Raw genomic sequence first — 21,551 nt, forward strand, 5'->3', positions numbered from 1 at the left:
GGCGCGCATGCGCAGTTCACCCCTGGGTGTTTACAACTGTTGCCAGCCAGAGTTACAGGCTTCAGTTTTCAGCAAAACCTCCGTCTTTCAACGGCGTAGTGTTTTCAGAGGCCTCAAGGGAAGCCGCCGAGGCTTTGGAGAGCGATGAGAGCCTCCGTCTGTTTCTGATTTTTTGCCTGGCATAGGTCCGGTGGGGGTCTCGTAGACCTGTCGAGCCGCCGTGCTCGCCAGAAGGAAGGGTCTCGTTGGCACGGCAACTCGCCGGGCGGGGGGTCTCGTTGGCACGGCGGCTCGCCGGACCTATGCCAGGCATTGTAGGGGAAACACTGCGACTATCGATCAAAATTATTTGTGATCGATCAAAAGCCTTAACAATCAATCATTGATAATCGAAAATTGATGCCCATCCCTAGTGCCAAGTATTTTTTTTTTAATTTGAGATTATTAATATTTCCAATACAAATTAAACTTTGGTCAGCCTGCTAGAATCTTTTTTTTTTTCAGTCCACTAGATACATCTTACTGCTGCTGCTGCTGCTGCAAAAAGGCTGAAGTGAGATGAACTGACTGAGAACTTTGTCTTAGTAGATAAAACTGATGTTGACAAATTTTCCTCATAACATAATTTATAGTTGAAAAAGGCAATATATTGCAATATATTTTATCACAATACTCAGCATATGGCAACATATTTAAAATCACAACAATATTATATCGTGACTGAAGTATCATGATAGTATCGTATTGTGGATCCTCTAGTGATTCCCACCCCTAGTCAGAGGTCAAGGTCACTGTGACCCCATCTGTTGCATTATCTTGAATCCAATATCTTAAGAATGCCCTGAGGGAATTTCTTAAATTTGACACAAATGTCCACTTGGACCTAAAATTGAAATCAGGTTTTAAAGGTCAAAGGCCATGGTCACTGTGACCTTGAGTCCAACTCATTCCTGTGGAGGTATTTTCCCAAGAAGGCCCCAAGGAAGTTTCCTCAAATTTGGCACAAACGTCTTCCTGGACTCAAGAAGTGGTCGAAGGTCACAGTGACCTCTCAAAACATGTTTTTGGCCATAACTCAGTAATGCATACACTAAATGTGGTAACATTTCACACAAATGTCCAACAGGATAAAACAATAAAGTGATGACATTTTATATCCAAAAGGTCGAAGGTCAACTTCACTGTGACATCATACTGTTCTACAAAAACACATTTCTGGCCATAACTCAGTGTTGAACAACAACAACAACAATGAAGGAGAACTATACATACTGTAGGCTATTTATAAATCATTTTTTTCTCCAACAAAATCTCATGAACCCACACAGACTAGCATGTTATATTCAAGGTGGATCATCAGGGATTGATAATAATATTTGATTCATTCGTTCATTCATTTTCTGTAAACGCTTATCCTGTTGAGGGTCACGAGGAGGCTGGAGCCTATCCCAGCTGACACTGGGTGAGAGGCAGGGTTCACCCTGGACAGGTCACCAGACTATCACAGGGCTGACACATAGAGACAGACAACCATTCACACTCACATTCACACCTACTTTGGAGTCACCAGTTAACCTGCATGTCTTTGGGAGGAAGCTGGAGCACCTGGAGGAAACCCACGCTGACACAGGGAGAACATGCAAACTCCACACAGAAGGGCTTGAATTAGATTAACTTTGAATGTTTTGAACAAAGAAGAGTAAGTTAAAGAACATGGGATTTATTGTTTTTGTTTTTTTTCTACAACTCAATCAAATTGGTTATTGAGAATCATGGAATTTCAGTGGTGTTGGTATCAGCTACTAAATTTCTGGTATCATGACATCATCCCTATTCACATAACATTACATTCATTTGGCCAAAGCTTTTTATCCACATGGACTTAAAATAGATGCCTTCATGCTTCATAGTAACAACAGCTTGGTTTCATCAAATGTGACCGAACCCCTCCCTAATAAATAACTTCTGTTTATTGACTGTGTTTCGCTTTGTTAATTTGATTTACTTTTAATTGCCTCTATTTGCTAATTAGCACTGAAGTGCAACTGAAGCTAATGTGAATGTCAAATAAGGAAAAGGCAGTGATAACATAATCCTATCACAATGTACTTAAATTTGGTACAAAAAAATTCATGTTTCCATGAGGATGATTGTAATAACAATCCATCCAGTAGATGTTGAGATATTTCAGTCTGGACCAAAGTGGTGGAACGACAGACTGACCGACCAATTGACTGACATTTCCATAGAAAGTAGCATTGCTGAAACATGGTCTAGTCTGTGTCGTTTGCTTTAAACATCTTTAATTTTGAATCGGTATATACATGATGTTTTATGACTGAATAAAATCTAACTAAATTTGTTCAGGGACCTCCACATAACGCCCACATTCAAGTCATGACCAGACCCCTCAGCACCTCATGAACACAACCCAGTAATTAGTCCCCACTCTCTATATGCGTCTAACGCCTGGATCCCCACCTCTGCTGCAGTAACACATTTGGTAGGCTGAAGGGAAGCCACTCTCCTGTGCGCCAGCTGCTGGCGTACCTCCTTCCATCTGAGCCATTACCCCCAGGAAAGGTTAGGTACAAAATGGGAGGAAATTACCAGGTAGAACGGCGGGGTTTTGCTCAGCAATGCTGAATTGTACAGAGGCAATTTGTTGCAGTGGACAATGATAGGGTAGCGAGTGGCGCTACTCGAGAGCAGCTGACTGAGAGGAGAGAGAGGGGGCCTCTTCTGAGGACACTCACACTTGTTTGGAGGGAGGAAATTATAGGTTGGACAAAAAGGGGGTGGCTCTCTAATGGTTATTATCATTATAACCATCGCTTCCGGTTTATCCTACACAAGAATGTGGTGAAATTTTACTCCTATGTACTAAAAACGACCTGCATATCATTGTGTTATTGGTGTCTGTTTTTGTCCTTCTGATTTCGAGAGGTGGAAAATTAACTAGTAACTTCACAGCCACTCTCAGCTCTGATTTGAAGAATGTGATCATCAGTGCAGGCTGTCAGAGGTGGACTGAGGACAGTTTTACATTTCTGAACCAACACTGGAGCACCAAGTATCTGCCAAAAAGAAATCCATACTCATTTCTCTTTACAGCTGGGGTAGGCAGTTTAGTTTTGGCATCACTAGGCACAAGTCCCATAAAAAAAATTTGAGCATATTGTAATTCAGGGCAGCACGGTGGTGTGGTGGTTAGCACTCTCTCCTCACAGCAAGAGGGTTGTTGGTTCGATCCCGGGCGTGGGAGCCCTTCTGTGCGGAGTTTGCATGTTCTCCCCGTGTCAGCGTGGGTTCTCTCCGGGCACTCCGGCTTCCTCCCACAGTCCAAAGACATGCAGATTGGGGACTAGGTTAATTGGTAATTCTAAATTGTCCGTAGGTGTGAATGTGAGTGTGAATGGTTGTTTGTCTCTATGTGTCAGCCCTGCGATAGTCTGGCGACCTGTCCAGGGTGAACCCTGCCTCTCACCCGATGTCAGCTGGGATAGGCTCCAGCCCCCCCGCGACCCTCAAGGGGATGAAGCGGTTAGAAGATGAATGAATGAATGAATGAATATAATTCAAGTGGACTGAGAGAAAACTAGACTCCTGCACCTCCTCTTGGCTCTGTTTCAGACTGTGATGGGAGACTTTGGCCAATCACAGGTCATTTCAGAGACAGGACTTTTCTATTGGCTGTTCTACAAATGAAGATGTGCGTGCACGTACTTTCAATTCAACTTTTCCAGCATTGCCAAAAACTGCCTACAATGCAAAGCAACCCAAAGAGAAGGAAGGCAGAATGATCAAAAAGAGAGCCTGGCAAGAGTGAGTGAATGAGCTGAGAGAACACTGGAAAATGACAAATCAATAGACAGGAAACACTGGGTTACATTTGTTTATGGTCAGCTAGTGGGAGGGAGTATTTTCAAATTCTGCCATTATATCTACATAGGGAGTGGGTCCTCGTCTGTAAAGATCACCATGTTGCATGGCCATGTTTCTACAGTAGCCCAGAATGGACAAACCAAATGCTGCCTCCAGATAGAACCCTTCACATAAAACACTATTTTTTTCATGTGAAACTGCTTTATTCAGTGTTTTTACCAATTTCAATCACTGGGTCTGTTTGGTTTGGAGAGGAGGAGACCTCTGTGGATAATTCAGCTCCCAAGCAATGAATATGTTCAAGTTGCCTCTAAATATCCCTAAACCTCACACTCCTCACCTTTTAATATCAAAGTAGGTAAAAGTATTGCAAGATAAATACAAAATTCAATTTTGTAAAACAGTTTATTTACCGTTTATTTAGCAATAGAACTGCAGGTAGAAACATTTCCTAAATTTAAACGGTATTCAAACGTAGGGCAGCAGTTTGATTCTCAGAACGCAGTAAGGCTGCAGTTTTTTAAATGAGGATCAAAACTCCATATTTTCAACCTTCAGCCCTCCAGACCAGTGACACACCCTCACAGCACGATCAACTGAGCTTAATTACCCCTTCGTCAGCACTACCGGTCATGTATTAATTTGTTAATTGGAATTGATTTTAATCTGGCTGTTATTTAACACTATTCATTATATAAAAGATATTGTTTGGATTGATAATACAACCACAGCTGGATGGTTTAGTAAATTAGTTTTAGTTTTCTGTTTTCACTTGTCTGATCGCCTGCTGTTTAATTTTAATCCCTCTAAACACAGATATGTGGAATTATATATATTTTTTACCAAACTATCATTTAATTTTTCTTCGTTAGTTGAGCTTTTCCACAGTCCCTCTGATGTGGCGTCATTGCTCCAGATCCATAAATTTGTCGTTTGTCTCTGTAGTAAAACTTGTGTTTTTTGTCTGGAGTTTTTCATGCCTCTTAATTTTCTTTCTAGTGTTGATCAAAGCTGATTTTGCATCACAGAACACCGACACTTGTTACTGTAGTTTTGCTTCTGCTTAATCAAAATGATGAACAGACCATAAAACTGATCATATACTAAACTTACTATGCAACATTTCCCAACAGTGTCTGCAACAAAAAATGAATGGTAATTCCAAGGACCATGAAAGTGTATCGTTGTGTTAACACACTCAGCAATCATCATGGGCCTTTCCAAAACTGGACCCTACCCACTCCCACTCCGTTGTGGAGTGTCACTCCATTTGTAGTAACCTTAGCAGCTGAATGACACTCCCTTTATCAAAGTCTAGGGTATAAACACAAAGGACGAACTTCCCTCTTTGTGGCAGAAATAATATCATATCTTTTTGTAGAAAAATGAAACTTTTTCCCATTTTAGGATCTTCATATGTATTTGTAGCACTTATATTAAGTCTGTATGTGCTGCTATTGTTTGCCTTAATTTTTGTATTTTACATTGTTACCATTAAAGGTGCTGTATGTAAGAATGTGGCCAAAACGGTTACTGCACTCAAATTCAAAATACTGCCGTGAGTTGTGTCCACCCCCCCTCCCCTACAGATTCGAGGTTGCTGGACAGCAGCACGCTGGAGACTGATTTGTTTGCCCACGGGCGGCTGCCGTGGCAGGGCCGTGTTGCCGCATCCTTGATTTTCGGTTTTCCAGCGGACCATTCGAGCAAGTCCGGCTTCTCTGTTGCTAACGCTGCTGCCGTGATACAGCTGAGGAGGAGCCGGCTGCTAATGCTATGTACCGGGACACTGCTAATGCTGCTTGCCGTGCTGCAAACGTTTGTTTCTCAAAAAAAATCAGTCGGGTCGATGACCCACCTGCACATGGGCTACAATGTATGATCGAAAGTGAATAACAGTTGAAAGTATTCGAAATGTCCATCCCCGTCTAGCTATGATGCTAGTTAGCCAACTTTGGCTAAAGCTTACCTGTCGAGGAGAAGAGTAGCCACTTCGACATCCGATTTCAAATTCTTCTCTGCTTTCAACTGTCTCCACCGTTCAAAAGCATCTCCTATATAGACCCTCGCTTTGCCTCGAGTTTTGTCTTGGCGTTTTTGGGAATCATAACGAGGTCGTTTGGGTGTAGTCGCACTGTCAGCCATTGTAGCTCAGTCGTAACTGTAACTGATGCTGAGACTCTACTGACTACGTGACTGGTAGACGGTGGTGGGTGGGGCAACAGGCCAAAACACAAATTCAAAACATAAACATGATTTGCGGACCGTAACATTTTTTTTTAAATGTGAATATTCTGGCTGTACTATTGTTGTCGGTGAGATCAGTATGTTATATGAACATTATTCCTTAGTCTCTGTGACATATTAGGAGGATTTTACGACTATTTGCTTTAGATTTCTTACATATAGCTCCTTTAAAATATATAAATAACTTGACAAATTATTATAAATAAATAAAAAATATATAGAAATAAAAGTAACCCCTAAGCTTCTTAAGTATCATTTCTTTACTTTTCCTTCTTTTCTTTTAAAACATCTTTTGTCATTTCTCTCTGATATTTGTAAGCTGCTTGGTTTTTGTAACAGTTCTTGTAAATATACAGCATTATGATTCTAGAGACTACAGGAGAGTATATTTGATCCTAAATACAATGTAACCTTTTGTAATAGTAGACATGGAACTTTCTATGTATGGAGCATCTTCCGTGACGTACGTAATATGGCATTGCACGTAGTCAGTAAGTCGGCATCGGTGTAGGCTTGCTGTCGGAGGATTTTATAACTCACTTCCTCTCCTCACTAATTCGTTTGGGATAGCACTTGATGTAGCAGACCCTCCGCGTGACCATGCACACAGAGTGGAAATGGGTAGTGAGAGGTTGTAGGGGGCGCTTTGGGAAAATATCTCATATCTTATATCCCATATCTCATCTTGGTGCTCTTTAAGGTCCTAATGAATGTTTCCCTCACCTCCCTGTCTTCTCTCTAGTTTGTGAAGTTTGCCAACATTGAGGAGGACACGCCGTCTTACCACCGCCGCTACGACTTCTTTGTGTCCCAGTTCAGCGCCATGTGCCACTCCACTCATGAAGATCCTGAAACCAGAACCAGGTAAGAAGACACTCCTCAGATTTAAACAAGCCATATTCTTACCACTGAAAGAGAAAACATGGGCTGTACTTAAATATTCCAAATCATTTCAGTCCCTGTGTTAGGCTGTCATTTTAATGTATTCATTTAATACACTACATTTGGTCATTTTTAAAGCAAATTACTTTTTAAGAGTGTTTTTTTGGACACTGAGACTACACCTTCAGAAGTAACTGAGTATTGTCTCTCTGCAGTAGATGCTGGTGATTCTTCACAGTTTTTCTGACAGGCCTTCTGTATGTGTTTCTTCTCCTCTTTGTGTTTTTTGGTATTTTATCATCTTTTCCTGATAGCAAGGGATCCCTCAGGGTTCAATTTTGGGTCCCGTCTTTGTTCACATGCTATGTTCTCACTGTTGAGTTGACAACACTTCATACTTTACTCTGCTTAACTTAGACCTGTTGTCTTCGTTTGTGGACACTTTTATGTGCCACTTTGTGGTAGAAGAGCACACTACACTGATCCATGTAAAAACAAGCGACAGTCAACTCTGCCGATCCCGACACAAAAACGAACAAAACCTGATCAGATTTTATGGTTGAACCTTGTTTATTTATGCATAATAAAGGTTGTAGTTTGACACTATACAAATTTGACCAATTTTAGGAACAGTAACAAGCTGAGAGCCTGTTAATTAGGAAGTACTTGTGTGAGGACAACTGGGATTTTGTCATTGTATTATTGCAGCATTTTGTAAAGGCTAATATCGTGTGACAAACTGTTGACAAAAAGGACATTTCCGGCTTGGAGTATGGAGCAAGGAAAATTTATACAGAGTTAAAAACTAATCAGATCACATGGCTGTTAGATATGTTGCATTATTTGCAATTTTGCATTTGCACAGCCATGTTCAGGGATTGAAAAAACACTTCTGAACAGTTTTAGACTTGAACAGTGACCCCTAACTTATAGAGTTACAAAACATTGAACAAATATTGCACTGTTTGTAATTTTGTAACAGTTTTCGACTTCATTAAACACTTGTGACTATTATACATGAACCCATTGTCCCCATTTGAGGACATTATTTTTTTTTAGAAACTACTGTTCAATGATAATGCTTACTTTTTTGTACTCGTCAGGTCCTGCTTATCCCAAATAGCTACGAGAAATTAAACAAGAAGATTACAAGAAGACCGTGTTACACCAGTCCTTGCCTCTTCACACTGACTTCCTCTTTATTTTAAAACAATCTGCGCTGAACTACTTCTCAGATAGAAGCACAGCTAATCTTTGACGAAGTCTTAAATCTCATCACTGTGCTCCAGGGCTTAAAAAAACCCACATATTTCAAAACAATATGACATTTTGATTACTGATTAAATTTAGAATGGGGCTTCATCATTCATGAAGAACAATGTGTAGACTGCTCCCTCTCTCTGACTGTACAGATTCTTTCATTATCTTCATTTTAAAAGCAAAACTAATCTAAATATTGTTCCAGAAGAGAGGCAATCTGCGACAAAGTGATGAATTGTTTAATTTCACTCTTTAACTCCCTGCAGCAGCTGTTAGCACCGTTCACATTCATGCAGAAACAGCTGATTGATCACTGATACTGCAAACAGGTTCTCTGATTAGCTCTGTTCATGGGGGAAATGGAGCTAAAGTCAGAGACATCAGCTGCTTTAGTTAAAGCTGGTTCTTTGGTTAAAATGAAAACGTGCATTTATGTTACTCTCATTGATTTTTACTCCAAAAAACTGAACATGTAGTGGTCCACTGTAGCATCTTGTTTGATTATTGTTATGAAGACATTTCAGTGTCTGCGTCCACTATTCCACCTTTCAGAAACAACCTCCTCTTTTAATGCAGTGACGGACCGCACCAACAGTTTTTATTGATAACCTGTATTTACCAACAACAAAAAGACTACATTTAGCACCAAAAAAATATGTATATATAAAAAAAACTTAAAAATTAAAAAAAAATTAAAAAAAATAACGAATACCAAATTTTCATAACGAATACCTACCCATAGAAACGAATATTCGAATATCCGAATATTTGGGTACAGCCCTAGTTTGTTGTCGTGAACGGCTTGGTGTCAGAGGTTAGCTGCTGCTGCTGTGTTAGCATGAAATGGATCATTCAGAGATTGTAGGAAAGGCTATGTTTTTATTTTTTTTTAATGCTGGGTTCACACTACACAACATATTTGTCTGTTCCAACAGTCACTATGTCACATTACCTGATTGTGGAGTCATAGAATCGGGTTGTGACTTGGCCGACAGACATTACAAACTACATGATGGTCCACACCAATCATCCCTGGTTGTCTTTCATGATGTGCGTGATGTCGTCAGATTATTCTTGTCCTATTTTCATTACTATGATTATTATATCAGTCACTGTGTCTGTTCATGTGCCGGCCAAAATGTTACTGTAGTATCGTTAAAAAGCACCACAGACGTCAGGAGCTACATTTGAGGTACTGCATGCAAACTTTGCAAGTCACTGAATCCTCCACAACAAGTTCCTGCAAATGTTTCACAATAAAAGCCTTTTGAGAAACGGAATAGATTCTCTCAACCGAAGTTATAATGGGCCTATAACTTTAAATGGGAACAGAAGTGTTGAGTTTGAAATGATGGCATGATGCATTAACATTATCAAGGCAAATGGGAGCAGATAAAAAGGAAAAATATAAAAATACAGAGGGAATAATAAATAACGGCCCAACATTTACAGTGTAGTCTGTTTCAAGTGAAGCTGGTAACCTCTGCAGCTGTATTAAGTAGACGCCCAGACACCAATTTCTCTTTTAATTTTATTACTTTATATCCTCCATTATGAAGAAAGAACATTCTTTGCTAGCTTGATGCTAATGGCAGTACTCACCAGGTTGCTAAAGTGCCTCTGCTGTTTCACCCCATCATTTTCCCCTTTTTACTCTGTGTGGTAACATCCTTAGAGGAAATATCAAAAACCCTGGGGTGTTGTCGTACAATTTCCACGGCATCAGATCGCTCTGTGTTCCTATTGGTCAAAATGATGGCTGTAACGGGAGCAGTCATGAATAACAAAAAGAAAATCAAACATGCTAGCCTTTCTGTCGTCTGTCATTGTCATCTACTATGACACGCTACGCAAGATAAAATGATGGATTATCGCGTACAACACTCATCATCGTTCACGATCCAAGCCAACAACATGCGATGCTGCGTCAGGCTATAATAGGGCTGATATCATGTAGAGTGAACCAGGCAATGCAGTATTTTTCTCTCTAATGTGTTTATGTGATGATTTGGGGGACAAGCTGCTGTGCACAGTTGCCCTTTCCGGAGTGATAAAGTTAGATTTAATTGAATTGAGCACTACCAAGTGTTTTCTTTGGCGGGAAAACAGAGAATAAAAGATCTTGTATGTGAATTGTTTCACAGTTACTCTTCTATTATAGCCAGGAAACATCCAGTCAGGAAGTGAGCCAAGATTTTAAAAATCTGGAATGAACAGACGAATAATAAACCAAATAGAATAACTGAGCAGGTGAATTTTAAAAGGGTCCTTTATTTAATTTAAGAAAATAGCCCAACGAATACAAAACAGGCTCCTTTGTAGCAAACACCAACTTTCTCCACAGCGCTTTATTATTCTGTGAAACAATTTAAAATCAACGGTTTGCAGCTGTGTTTTTTAATAAGAGAAAAATGAGTCTGTCTCGGGAGCCAGACGTCAGGCAAACACAATTTTTCATTGTTCTGAAGGCAGAGAAACTTTCTGCCAGCGGCATTGTTAGGCTGGTATAAATAGCTTGGCGACGGCAATGGTGGCAGCGAGACTCAGGCGAGGCTGTGACACAGCATAGCACTTTACAAGACGCCTTCTCCCATTGAGACACCCGCTCTCTGGCTTTATTTAATACAGATGAGCAGAGTATTAAAACAAAAACTTCTCTCTCGCATTCATTTTGAGAATAACTTCCCTCCTCGAGTATTACCGCAGTTATTTGCAGGAATATGACTGCAGCAGCTGAGACCTGTGTGTGTGTGTGTGTGTGCAGGCGTGTGTGAGCATATTTGTGCATAGAAATGGACTTTTCCCTCCATTTGTATGTATGGCTGTGTGTGTGTGCACATGCTGGTGTTGGTTTGGGGTGTGTGTCACGGTGAGAGCTAGGGGATGCTGGGATTATTTTCGAGTTGGCTTGATACCTCGCCGCCGCCGCTGTGCTGTTAACAGTATGACTTCTCACTTTGCTTTTTTTTTCCTGTATTTCATTATTCCATTCGGCGGTGTCTCGCTGTAGGTGGAGAGGAATTCCCAAATAGAATTTCTCTGGTGGTTATTGGATTAGACCTAAGGCAAGGTCCCCCACGCTGTTTTTCATATTATTGCTCATACAGTTGTTTGTGTCAGAAACAGAGCGGGGAGACAGAAATAGGCAATGGTGAAGTCAGATTTGCCGAGCTTTGATTGGTTCTGAGATCAGCCCTGCTCTGCACACCCCGTGGAGGCTTTGCTGTGTGGCAGATTGGAGAGACTTGAGGTGTTTGTGTGTGTGTGTGTGTGTGTGTGTGGGGCGGGGGGGTCTTAGTGTGTGTACTGCTGGAAATTATATTGAAGTGTTATTGAGATGAGTTCATTGAAGTTGGAAGTAGAGAGAGACGGAGTGAGTCAGCCCTGCAGCTTCAGCAAGATGAGAAACTCTCAGACTGTATTGAGTTGTTAAGTCTCTACACAGGCACAAGAGAAAAGCTCTATTACTGTTATTCATGTGTGTGAAGCAAATATTTTCATCATCGGTTATCCATCTTTCCAGTGATTGTTTTTTTAACTTATTAGCAGCATGGCAGAAAAAGTCTATTTGAAGCTGCTGTCAGCCCTAGAGTGGTCTCCTCTGGTCTGAATCAGGGACTCATGTTGTTCCAAAGTTGTATAATTGCCTAGAGTTGGTTCGTGTTCTCACAGCAGCATTTACAAGAGGACCAGATCAAATGCCTTGTGTGAGAAAGCTGCTCTTGATTGGTCAGAATTTCCATGTGGGAAAAATCCAGGAAGTAAAGCAAACGTTGAAGAAGAGTGCACTTGCAAGATAAATGTGACACTTTCTAATGTCACAATGGAGGGACAACTACGCAGGTTGATTTTAGCGCTGCTCATCGTGGACTATATTGCTGCCATTGTTCATTTTAGTCAAAGCATACAGTTTGAAAACGAGGCGCGGCTCCAACTAGAAAACAATGTTTTGATGCATTGGATGTGCTGAATGTGCATATTAAGGCAGTACAGGAGGAGGTGCACATTAATAATCCTCCAGGACTGTAACATGCTCATGTTTAACCCAAACAATGTGTCATGTGACTGCAGTTGCTTCACATCCAGGTCGGAACACCTTCTCACCACAAACCAACCGCACCAGAGTTCCTTTGGAACCGGACTGAGACCACTTCTTCAAGAAGGTTTCAGTCTGGGTGGAGTGCGATTGAACCGAACCAAAGTTCAGGTGTGAAAACACTAGGGCTGCCCCCCCCAACTAAGAGTTTTCCTAGTCGACCAACAGTCGTCATTTAGGGCCATTAGTCAGCTAGTTTCCCACATAATTACAATAGTAATTTACTTATTAAATGATATATTTTGGTGGTTTGAGTTGAAGGTGTGAGAAAGAATAGTATCAGTAACATTGTTAACACTGTGCTACATTACAGAGAAATACAAACCGTACTAATGAACCTTCATTAATATAGGCCTATATTTTATCTCCAAGTGCACGTCACACACTGAGCGAGCCGCCTGTTAATGACGCTGTGGGCTAATGGGCATGTAGCTACTTCCATGTTTCACATGATACGTCATGTTTGTAGTCGACCAATGAAGATGAGTTTACATATCACCTTGGGTTCGTCCTTCACCTTCTCAAAATGATCCCACACTTTGGATTTCCTGCCCGACATGTTATTAACTAGCCTGTGAGCGTGGACACTTCCTGTCTCTGTCCTTTCAGATTAAATTCCCACATGGTCCAGTCATATAGGTTTGGATTTATTTTGACAAGGTGCAGCTCTTAAAAGAGTTTTGTGTTTCACAACTGAGCAACCAATAAAACCTTGCTGACTAATGACCTTTCTGGTCGACTAACGTTTGGTCAGCTATTAGGGGGCAGCCCTAGTTCACACCTGTCCAAACTAACCACACTTAGGGGGCAAGGAATCTCACATTTCACTGGACTAAACCAAACAGGGCAGGTGTGACAGCATCCTTATTTTCCAGACCAGTCTTGCTTGTGTGGCTGCAGTACAGTATGTGTATCTTTAGCAACAGGTTCTCACATCTGAAGAACATGATCTGTTGGTTGTCACTGCCTTTACAACACAACACCTATGATCACTGTCTGATCTATAACCTCTATGGATAAAGTTTAGTCAGGTAAACTAAACCTATTTGATCAACGCTTGAGAAACACTTTGTTCATGGTTAAAAAAAAATCCAAAGTTATACACACACTAATCCAAATCTCCAGAATACTGTTTAGGGACAGTGTAACGTGACACAACTTCAGATCAGAACGCAGCATTTGAACAAATTAGCAGTGTTATCTTCATGCTCCAGAGGACCGTCACACTTTGATGAGCACAGCAGATCTTTAAAAGAAAACACAACCCAGTGCTGCTTCTTTTCCAATTAGGGCTGTCTTCTTATTACCTCCGCCAAGGCGGTTATGTTTTTTTGCCGGCGTTGGTCTGTTTGTTTGTCTGTTTGTCTGCAAAATAACTCAAAACGTTATGAACGGATTTTGATGAAATTTTCAGGAAAGGTTGATAATGGGCAAAGGAACAGATGATACAATTTTGGTGGTGATCGGTTGAAGCAAAGTGGATAAAATAATAAATACAGTCTATGGTCTGACAGCCTCAGCAGCAATTAAGATGGTGACAATACCGCGATCTGGTGGCCGGACAGCATGTCTCGTGCTACTTGCTAAATATTGTTGTAATTCTAAAGTTGACATTAATGTTCTGTGTTGGAAAAAAAGAAAGTGAAAAATACAAAAAAACAACATATTAAATTCTGTGTTGCAACAAAATAAAAACGGAATAAATACATCACAGTGTCTCCGTGGTGAAGGCATATATAACCTAATACTGATAGTGATGCAAATAACCTCCTTGTGATGCAGGCTGCAAAATCTGATGCAGAGGGGGAGGGAATATCACCTACTAGGTCTGCTTTGTTTTTCTTTGTTTTCATTCGAATGCATAGAAAAGTTTTCATCATTGTGCCGTGCATACATCTACACCCAATCTGCATGGGCTATAAATTCACATTAACCAGAACTGGTGCTGCTTATACATTGTTACTGTCTGCAGCAAAGCCAAAACTTACTGGAGAACTCTTATAATTTCATCCTGAGCCTGTTTTAGTTTGGAGGGAGGATATGCTGGAGCTCTCGTCATGGATATCTAACAGTACTGTGTGTCCACGTCAGGATCCGTGTGGCCGGGATTAAAGGTCTGCAGGGCGTGGTGAGGAAGACGGTGAACGATGAGCTGCAGGCCATCATCTGGGAGCCCCAGCACATGGACAAACTGATCCCGTCCATGCTGTTCAACATGCAGGACAGTGATGACCTGGACAGGTACTACACACACACACACACACACACACACACACAGTGCATGAACACTTACAGAGTCCAGTCTGGGCCAGCTGCAGCCGAAGTCCTCACTGCGACCCATAATTCTCCACCCTGTATCTGGAACCAGAGTGAGAGGTCGCTCTCAGGGAAATATTTGATTTTCTGAGGTGAGAGCTATTTTAGTTTGGAGGTGACCTTATTAAAAATTCCCAGTCAATCAATTATACATGCAGTGCTGGTGCTTTTCTCTCCGGGCAATCAGAAAGGTAAACGACTTCTCCTGCAACACCAAACTTTTTTCCACCTCCACGTTGTGACCTGAGCACCACACAGTGCTTCTGATACTCTAAAATTCACCTGTGATTATTTTATGAGAATGCTCACAATCAGAAAGGTTCTACAAATGATTAATATTGCGGTAACTTCTTTGTTTGCTGTCCTGCAGAATACAGTATATCTGTATACTGAAAGGTCTTAGTGATGATGATATCTTACATATTAAAATCTTTGAAACAACCTCCACCAGCCCCACCCATCTTAAATCTTAAATGGGCATCCTGCAGACAGTCGTGTTGCCATGATTCTTTTTGACAAGATCTAAATTAAAAACCATAATAGCTAGAGTGACAGGTTGTACATTGAAAGTCATAGGGGTGTAATTTTTGACATGTGGAGTTCGCTGACGGTGAGTTTTGGCCTTTACGTTGCAAAACCTCTCTTCCCCTGTGCCGCTGCTTACCTGTCTGCAGCTGTCTGTACCAAAGAGCACTGAAAGTCAAGAGTGTGCACTCTGCAGCAGATTCTGGGGACTTAAACATCCCCAGGAGTACACTGCACAGCAGAAAAAATGGCTGTTCAACTTGAAGCTATCTCAGTAGACTGAGGGGCCTTGGACTGATGATTCAAATCTCCGACTTTCAGTGGGCAGCCCAAGTTTAATCCACGTGACTCTGTCCCTCTGTTCAGTAACAGATCTGAGATCCCTCTGGTGTCGCTCTGCTCGGTGATCCTCAGGCTGAATTTAAGCCTCAACATCCAGTTTCAGAATCAGTGTTGCTGAGTCCTGCAAACCTCCAGAATCCCCTGTAAACACACACACACACACTGTGACACATCCTGTTGTCCCTCGTCAAGAGCAGAGATCAGATGTCACAGTTTCCAAACTGAGCTGTTGGCTGCTGTACACACATTTTATCATATAGAAGCAGCAACTTTTAACACGTACAGAAAAATGAGAAATGTTTAAATGCAGAATAAACCTGCACAGCTGACTTTTCCAACATTGAGATTTATGAAGTTAAAAGTAAAGAAAATATGCAGAAGTATAAGATTGTGGCAGTTAATCTTTTTGTCTTCATACTGTATGCACTGTTTAACAAAGAGAGGGAGGAGAACAAACCCCGCTCCTCTGTGATGTCCTTGAGTTTCAGCTGATCATCACTCAAGTTTGAAAAAGACCTTCTTTTTTTTTCTCCGCAGCTTTTATTTCTCTCCCAGGCATTTCTCTTATCATATGTGGGCAGTGTTCCAGGGACAGGAGGAGATTTATTGCTCATACAGTCTGCCGTCTTGTTTCTTTACTTCCTTACTGTCATTTTGAGTAAACGTAGAGAGTTTAGGAACGGAGGACACTCGGACAACAGAGTGCAGTGATTGTTCAAGGTTAATGCAGCACAGCACAACAGACTGTGAAGCACTGCTCATACCAGAGAGACGCTCAGCTCATATTTACATCATTTAAAAAGGTTTTGAAATGAAAGAACTCGTTATTGGTGTTCTCTAAGGCACGCTGATTTCTGGTATTGACTGACAGTGTTGGTCCTGTAATATGATTGGTGCAATATCTGTGCGGGCGGGCAATAAATGAGATTATTGTATGGCTTTAAATCCAGCAGCCTCGACCACAAAGGTCTAAACGAGCTGAGTGGCTAACATTGCTCAGCTCTGTCAGTGACTCCAGCACTTTAGGTACTCTGTATATTATCCAGGGGCGACTTCACAAAAGGATTGCGAGGCTCCAAAACCTGCACAAATAAGACAAAAAGAAACCACGTATTTGTCAAACCACCGGCAAAGGATGAAATACACCCCTGTGCTGCCAAACAAATAGCGCCCCAGTGCTCCCGTGCTATTTGCACATATTTAAATGAGGTGACATGCATACATTTGTGGGAACATTGGCTCCTTTCTATGCAAATGAGCCTCTTTGTGAAAACAGTCCGATTCACAGCGATCAGCACAAACAGCCACACAGTTACAGTAAAATTCTGTGTATCTTCAGAGATTCATTGGTAACTGGTTATAGGAGTGTCACACCAAGCGCTGGTCCAAATATGACTTCTCTCTGTTTGTTTAAATTCCTTTCCTGATGTTTTCAGGGATGTCTCTGCACCTCCGTTTTCTTTTTCTCTGTCCATCATTCTACTTCCTGTGTTCTTGGCGCAAATACAGTATTACTTATTTGCCCAACACATTCTCACTCTGATATTGCCACATATTTCTGATTGGTTGTGGACTTCCCACGTCTACATATGACGTGCAAGGTAGCCTGGGTCAAGGGTCGAAGGTCAAGGCTGCTGTGACCTTGGATCCATCTCATTCTCGTGAACACAACATCAGAAAAACAGCTTGAGGGAATTTCTTAAAATTTGGCGCAGTGTTCACTTGGACTCGGCAATGAAGTGGTTGGACTATTGTGGTCAAAGGTCAAGGTCAGTGTGACCTTGCAACTCTCTTGAATGCAATATCTCAGGAGCACCTTCAGGGAATTTCCTTAAAATCGACACAAACGTCCACTTGGGCTGAAAAAGAAACTGATTAGCATTGTGTGGTTAACGGTCAAAGATCAATGTGACCTTGGAAAATATGTTTTCGGGAATAACTCAAGAATTCATGTTTATATGTGCAGTCATTCTAGTTCACTCTGTTGTCATCTCAGAAGCTGACGTCTCATAGCAACTCCAGCTCTCAGTTGTCAGTCAACGCCCTTTAAGACGCTGTTTCCAAGAATAATTGAAAAGCCATTTTATCCTCTTTTGAAGAACTTACAGTATCATTAAAGTTCTCCATACACAGAAAGTGAAAAGTGTCTGCTGTGTATTTTCTTGTGTCTTTGTTTGACCTTTTACCTCTTTAACATTCGCTGCCTTCAGTGCGAGAAGAGTCAGGATCTAAAGTAAATCCTGCTCTGGATCGGAGCACCAGCTGAAGGAATATAAACCCTCGCCTGAATTCAAGCGTTGGAATTAAAGCTTCATGCCTCCACACACCTCAGACCTCATTATATTCCTTCAACCCTCAGACCGTGGCCCGTAGTCTGGGTGAAGTAGAAAATCCTGGTGATGTGTCACACTGAGGAGTTTTCTGCACCTCCTCATCCCCTCCTGGGACTGAAAACGCTGCTCTGCTCTCAGTGGTGTTTAAGGCATTGAAGATTTATGGCAAAAATCAGCCAGGCAGGACAGGAAGCTTAACGCTGGTCTCTACATTTCACCTGTTTGCTCACTTTTACTTCTCTTTGTTCTCCAGTCTTCACCTCTTCTTTGTTTTCTAGCTGACTCCTCTCCTCCCTGTTCTCCTCTCATCTCACATATCCCACATAGTAGAGAAAATAGAATAAAAGTGCATATTTATACAAAAGTAAAACCACTTAACCTCCCTGTGGGGCAGAAGAATCACCCTGCTGGTTTTTAATTAAAGTCAAAATCCAAACATTCATATGACACACTATGCTTTGCTCTTTTTTTCTTTTCCACTAAAAATGCCTTTCTGTTGGTAACAAGTACTTTAACCAAACATCAGCCCCCACACAGAAATACAAAAAATAGAGATACATATTGTACTAACATGTGCATGAACAAGAACGTAGGTTTTTTTCAGATGTAAGAGAAAACAATTCGGGAGTAAAATAACAAAATAAAATTGAAGTTCTAGAACAATTTCTGTATTATTAACGTTCTGACACTACATTAAAATACATTAGGCTTCATTAATAGGTAATGTTGTATCTTGACTGGAAAGTCAAGTAAATAAAAATAAAACAGCCCTAATATATTTAGGACTGTCAATGTTAATGCGTTAATTGAGATGCATTAAGGTCCGAACACAACACGTTACTCATTAAAACTGCTTTAGGCCATGTTTACACGAAAATGATCCACTGAAAACAGAATTGTTTCTCATTTTCGTTTTGAAAAAAAGTTCCGCGTTGAGACGACAACATTTTGATAACAATCGCCGTGCACATGGATCCGCAAAAATGACCAAAAACGCTGCAGTATACATGCCAGGCCAGTAGCTGGCGGTGTGACGCTTAAGGCCCAAACATACTCGGGTGGAACGTACGCGGAGTGGAGTCCGCAGACTTCGCGGAGGTCCGCCCAGACTAAAAGTGGATGTCCGCAATCCCTGTGCGTGCAAAGCTCAGATTTTACGACCGCGCAGACTCCGCTCCGCACATCAGTGTCACAAAAGACTGCTCGGCATGTATTTTTCACATTGCGGGGATCGATTTCATGGACATTTTTACAGGAAACTACAATGCGGAAATGTGCTCGACTATGGAAGCCCAAATGACTGCAGACATTCCTCGCAGAGTCCGCTCTGCTTATAGTACGCCCAAGTCACCCTTACGCTTCCTTCTACATAGTGGCAATGTATAAACAAACAAAATGGCAACCGCACGAACGTTTGTCTGGACGGACGACGAGGTGGAGTTGCTACAGTAAATCTACACTATGATGGGAAGCGTTGATAAATTCAACAGGGTGAGCAGCACAAGCAGAGCTCGGGAGTCCGCCATTGTTGTTGTGATGGACGACTTTCTCGTGCATGCCTAGTGACTGGAAGCGTAATGCGCATGTGCGAAAAGTCTCCGTTTTCAGAGGAACTGCATATTGCAAGTTTATATGACAACGGAGACGGTGTCGTTTCCAAAAAATTGCACTCTGGAACCTGTTTTCAAAACGTTGTGTTTTCAGGCACCCAAAACACTGCTGTCGTGTAAACGATCGGCTAAAGCGTATCTTAAGTTTACCGTTTTCAGTTGAAATTGTTGTCGTATAAACAGGACCTTAATCTCATGCTGCTGTTTTGTCCCTTTCAGTTGATTCTCAGTCAAGAGACTGTTAATGTGGACTTCAAAACTGTTTTGAAATCCAAAATAATGAAATTTTAAATATACAATTAAAAATGTGATTCATTTAAAAAAAAAAAATCATTTGACAGCCCTAAAAAATATCAATAAAATTATTATTTCTTTAAACCTGAAAAACGTGCAGGGTATGACAAACAGGTCCTGACCCTGAATAGGACTGGCAGTTCTTTAAAATTTAAGCTTTCTGCATTGACACAAGTAAAGATGCAAAGGGGTTTTTGATGTATTATTTAACAGAGACAGTCTCACTGAGGTCAGAAACCTCCTCTTTACAGGGGAGACCAGACCAAGATGGCAGCTTGAAAAGTTTGAGAAAACAGACATCACAATATTGAAGAAAATCTCCGATTTATTTCTCCTCCTCTCGTCTTGTCATCTCCTCTCTGTCATTTTTAGTTCCTTTCTCTTTTTCATCTCGTCCTTTCTCCCTCTCCTCTTTACATGCTGCTCCACCACCTCTCTTCCACTGTCACTCCTCCCATCTCCTTTTTACCACCTTCTCTCTCCTTCCCTCTTTATCTCTTTATTCTCATCTTTTTTAAATCATCCCTCCTTTCTTCCTCGCTCTCACTGTGGCTTCCTCTCCCCTCTCCATCTTATTCGGGTGGTTTCCATGTGAACAAAAAGCTATTTTTGGACCCTGTATTTTTTCTTTTTTGCATCCCTCCTTGTGTCTTTCTTCTTCTTCTTCTTGTCCTGCTTGCTTTTGTCTACCTCAAACCCCACAAGTACCGATGACTCCCTTCGTCACATGCGGAGGAATTAAGGAGTTGGGATGTGATCCAACTTGGGACGGTGTCTCCACGTCATTATTTGGCATTGGATGAGCTCCTGTCCGGTTGATGACACCTGCAGGTGTCACAAGGAGGCTCTTCTCAAACCCGCAAAGGTTTCACCGTCTATCCTGAACAATAAAACAGCAGTCACTGTGCAAACCTGCCACAGGAAACTCCTTCATTATTGTGTCCTGTTAGATTTGACTGCACCTCAACAGAGATGTGTTGGAGGGTTTGGCACTCAAATAAAGAAAAAGACAAACTGCCAAAATAAAATACATAAATAAATAAATTCAAAAGTTCAGTGTGTTGTAGAGAAGGTTCAGAATCAGCAGATGGTCATTGCCTCTCAGAATCTAAAATAACATTTGACATAGTCATTAGTTCAAAAAGACGCGGCTCTCTTCCACTTATTCTTGTTGATGTAGAGATTTCTTGGCAGTTAACATTCAGGTTGATCAGAAGGAACGCTTAAAACATAGAGAAGTTGTTCTGCTGCTACAAATGTAGTCTGATGTTTTCATATTGTTTATCCTGTGTAATAGCACCACCCATGGGCAGATAATGAGAAAATGGGGCCCAGAAACCCCTCTGACATTCGAGCAAGACCCAAAGACATAGTGGTGGTTTTGAGTTTCTTTTGAGGTTTTATGTCACTTTATAGTCATTTTGTCACTCTTTGTAGTTCCTTTGCATCTCTTTGTGGTCTTCCTTTGTTCCTTTGTGATCATTTTGAGTCTCTTCCTTGTCAGTATGTGTTAATTTGACCAGTAGACTTGTTCAGTAGTCCATCCATGGCACCATCCTGTGGTAATCCATGTGTAGCTTTGTTTCCTATTTACCTCTTCACTTCCTGTGTGAGCCAGACTCTAGTAACCATGTGATCCTAAAAGAAACTCAGTCATACTCACTGTTAGCCATTGACACAACCAGCAGGTTATTTTGTGTCTTTACGAATGTCCAAAAGGCCTGGCACATCGAGCTGACAGTTGGTGATTAGTCAATGTTG

General features: G+C 41.3%; 1 protein-coding gene across 3 annotated transcripts in view; it reads left to right on the forward strand.

Annotated features, from left to right (window-relative positions):
- The window catches only part of efr3a (EFR3 homolog A (S. cerevisiae)), a 578,128-nt gene that overhangs the window by 473,242 nt on the left and 83,335 nt on the right, over positions 1-21,551 (forward strand). For all 3 annotated transcript variants that reach the window (XM_049598484.1, XM_049598483.1, XM_049598485.1), the window contains exons 6-7: positions 6,875-6,996; positions 14,462-14,611. In XM_049598484.1, coding sequence (XP_049454441.1) covers positions 6,875-6,996; positions 14,462-14,611 — 272 coding nt within the window. The remainder of the gene's footprint in view (positions 1-6,874; positions 6,997-14,461; positions 14,612-21,551) is intronic.

The sequence above is a fragment of the Epinephelus fuscoguttatus genome, linkage group LG15, assembly GCF_011397635.1.
Source record: "Epinephelus fuscoguttatus linkage group LG15, E.fuscoguttatus.final_Chr_v1".
Lineage (NCBI taxonomy): Eukaryota > Metazoa > Chordata > Actinopteri > Perciformes > Serranidae > Epinephelus > Epinephelus fuscoguttatus.